Source organism: Poecilia formosa, unplaced genomic scaffold, assembly GCF_000485575.1.
Source record: "Poecilia formosa unplaced genomic scaffold, Poecilia_formosa-5.1.2 Scaffold310, whole genome shotgun sequence".
NCBI lineage: Eukaryota > Metazoa > Chordata > Actinopteri > Cyprinodontiformes > Poeciliidae > Poecilia > Poecilia formosa.
Window position 1 is genome coordinate 559,581 of NW_006800249.1, and position 3,785 is coordinate 563,365.

General features: G+C 39.3%; 1 protein-coding gene across 1 annotated transcript in view; it reads right to left on the minus strand.

Moving 5' to 3' along the window:
• Positions 1-1,231: 1,231 nt before the first annotated feature.
• The window catches only part of LOC103152435 (beta-2 adrenergic receptor), a 4,379-nt gene continuing 1,825 nt past the window's right edge, over positions 1,232-3,785 (minus strand). Inside the window, exon 2 of the mRNA XM_007572899.2 lies at positions 1,232-2,610. Within this exon, the coding sequence (XP_007572961.1) occupies positions 1,542-2,576 (1,035 nt within the window). The 5' untranslated portion in view covers positions 2,577-2,610 and the 3' untranslated portion in view covers positions 1,232-1,541. The remainder of the gene's footprint in view (positions 2,611-3,785) is intronic.

Sequence of the window (3,785 nt, forward strand, 5' to 3'; positions counted from 1 at the left end):
GATGTAGTAACAGAATGCAGATTTACTTAAACACTGCATTTAACTATGAAATTTCAGTTTTATTTTTACAGTTTTTCGTTATTAGTGTTTTGACCTTTTATATTTCCATTACTGTATAAATTAAGTTTGACAGTAACCAACCCTGTGCATCACAAACATTTGCTTTTTCTGCATTGCAGATATTTCAGGAAAGTAATTTGTTTTCAATCTTTACTACCAGAGTTTGATCTCTGCAGACAGTTTGCATGTCTCACACAACCAAAACAAAGAAGATAACTTGTATTTTTCCACTTCAGATACATTAGCCTTTTCATGCATTGTTTGACATAATTCATTTTCCTTTCAATTTATGTTTGCTCTGCTTTTCTTCACTCTTGATATGTATGGAAGTTGTCCAAAGCTTTAGCTGCTGTGTATGAGCTGCACAGATAAGACTGGAATGCAGAACATCTTTGAAAAGGTAACAGTGAATTCAGAGCTGGCACAGGGATGCACGATTCCTTGAGCAGAAATTCAGGCCCCATGACTAATACTTTCTGCAATCTGATCTTTCCATAATGAAGTACTGGTGTGTATAGAGAGGGGGGCAAAAAGTTTGCCAGAAGGGTTGTGACAAGAAGGGGCAGATGAGATGAGGCTGAGAACAAAATGATGCAATTTATGTCAACTACAACGGCGACAATTAGAGAAAATTTAGACCTACAGAGAATGATGTTGGTTACCAACAAAAATATTCTTTCCCATTGAAAATAAATAAATAAAAACTGCAAAACAAAATAGTTTTACACTATGTTTACTTAGTGCTTCTGAAATTCCCCCAACTAAGGGGGTTGTCATTAGTAGAGTCTGTCTCTTTATTATGGCATTTAGAAAATAGAAATAAATTAATTAATCCTGACCTGAATCAGGAAATGTTTAGTCAGATTTAATGTCAGACAGTGGGAAAAAAACATTTTTCTGTCTTTTTATACAATGTATATAAATGTCAGCTATAGGTAACAAGAATTTTAATGAGATTTTAAAGTGCTCCTACGCAAAAAATATCTACATTTAATTGCCTTCCTTCGATGTATTTTGTGTTGTCTTCATCGTTTTGATGGAATACCAGAATTAATAATCACAAACCAACATAATGTGCATATAACTTTCCACGAAATCTAGCACCTCAGGCAAATGTGTGTTATATTTAAATATTACCATGTATTTACAATACAAGAAAAGAGAAAGCAAGTTGTTTTAATCAGTTTTTAATCAATTAAATTCATGTCAACAACCAGTTCACAAACTGAGAGCAGCCTCAGCTATTTAACATTACACAGAACAAGATGAACACTTGCAGAGAGGAATATTTACATCCAGTCCATGTGATCCAGAAACAGGCCAGGTCTTATTTATATAACAAATTAAAAAACCTCAAGCCAATTCACTACAGCTGCCCACAAGACATGCAGATGCAATGTGTCTCTGAACGAAACCCGCAATGTGGTTTAACACATTAACATCTAAGAGACACCAACCTGCTCAAACCTTTCAGTAAGGTTTTAGGTTTTTGTTGTGCTTTGTCTGTGGGAAGGCATGAGTAGTTTATGTGCTCGAAGTCTGAACTTCTGATCCCTCACACTGTAAATAATGACATTCCAGCAACTGTTGGTCGCCAAAATCCAGAAGGCAAAAAAGGAGAAGTTGCACCATTCGTTCCCCAAAACGTTCCCAACCACAAAGACGGCGATGGGGGTGAACGATGCGGTGAAGGCCACGGTCAGAGTCCCGATGGTCTTTGCTGCTTTAATGTCTGAAAATGTGGGATTACTGGTGGTTTGGATTTCCGTCTCTGCCAGGGTTTTCCTGTGTTTAGAGTGCTGCCTGATGCTGGAGAGAGAGATGATGTTGATGACAACAGTGCCACCGAGAAGCGTGAAGTCAAATGCAGGAAAGAGGAGGAGGATGTTCCACGCCTGGCTGGGGAACTCGCCAATGGTCCCCAAGGCGTAGTTACACATCCTGCTGCAGGAGTTATACTCCAGCGCAATCTCACTGCTGAAGACCATGGGGGACACAGCCAGAAGGAAACTCCCCACCCAGGAGAGGAAGATGAGGATTGTTGTCCTTTTATGGGTAATAAAGGAGTCCTTATGCAGTGGTCTCAGCACTGCGATGCTCCGCTCAATTGTCAACAGGAAGATAGTGGTGATGGAGACAAAGGTGCACCCAGCGAAGATCGGGCCGATGATGCTGCACGGATGAAAACTCACTGATTGCGAGTTGTATGAAGTCCATTCTGGTGCAGATTCAGCAACCATTAGATAGACCTCAGCGTAGACGGAGAGAGGAACTACAAAAATCCCTACAGCCAAGTCAGCAACCGCTAGGGATGCCTTGAGGTAGCCCTGCGACGTGTGGAAGTGCTTGGTCCCCACCACCACAGCCAGAGTCACTAAGTTCCCAAACAAGGTGGCGAATATCAGCAGCACCATGAAGAGCACCATGAGGATTTTGTTAACCCGAGTACAGCAGCATACGGTGCAGTGTGCTGCTTTCGCTCCGTCCAGCATCGTTGGCGTGCCGGTCTCAATCATTGAAGCAAACAAGGCTGAACATTCACATCATAACCTAAAGTAATCAGAGAGAAACAGGATTCAGGCCTGATGAATTAATATAATGCTGGTTACAGTCTTCACTGGTGAAGTTGAGTGGAAGGGAAAATAATTGTTCACTAAGTTAGTTAATCAATCTGGTCCAAAGTATCTGAAGATTGTAATACACATCATTATTTGGTTTAAATAGCCAGGTCTTTTGCTTTCACCTGCAAAGGCAGGGCTGATTGTTGCTGCTTTAAATCTGTAGTTGAAGATGTAATTTAAAGACAATTATGTTGTCTTTCTAGCCAGTATGTTCTATTGTAAACATTTTTAATCTGTGATAAATTTTTAGTCCTAATAAAGAGAAAAACGTCATTTAAATCATCCTTTTGTGCAAAAATAAATTTGCATTAATTTTTAACTGAAGTCAGGGGCCGCAAAAACACTCTCCAAGGGCCGAAAATGTCCTGGAGGCTGCACTTTGGACACTCCTGTCCTGGACGGTGTCCATAACTATATTCTGGACAACTGTCAAATCAATATGGTCTTCTCTATGTAGTCCACAATATGTTTGGATTAAAAGGTGTTTATGTCATTGTCTTTTCATTATCTATGAACAACAATCATCTAAAATTTTAGAACAATTGAAATTACTTTGTATATGATCAATCTATATAAATATTTTCACTTTTGAAATAAACTTTTTAAATAAATTGACTTTTCAATGTCATGTTGGGATCCATAGATATATTTTAGATCAGGAGCCACACAGGGCTTCATCAAGTGTGTATTTTTTCACTTCCACAATAGTTTGGATGCAGTTTCAAAGTTGAGCAGCTAGATGTCGCTATTTTTATACACCTGACCTTCAGCCACTGCATTGTTTCATTTTCCTTGTTAGAATATAACTGTGATGCATTGTCACCGTTAGCAACATACACAGCTCAATAATTGCCTCTTTCTTTTCTTCCTTCTTTGTTATGACTGTCACGTCACTTAATCTGTAACTCTACACTTTACACTGTTCATCCACTAGGTGTCATCTGACCACCTGTCAGGGTCATGTGACTCATTAGGACGTCTCAAATCAGCAATCTATAAACAAAGACTTGACACCAGACACTTGCTGACTATGAACGTCGTCAGAGACCCCTGGTGGCTTAATAGTGAAAGTGCAAGAATTAAAGTCGGACGTACTTTTTTGGA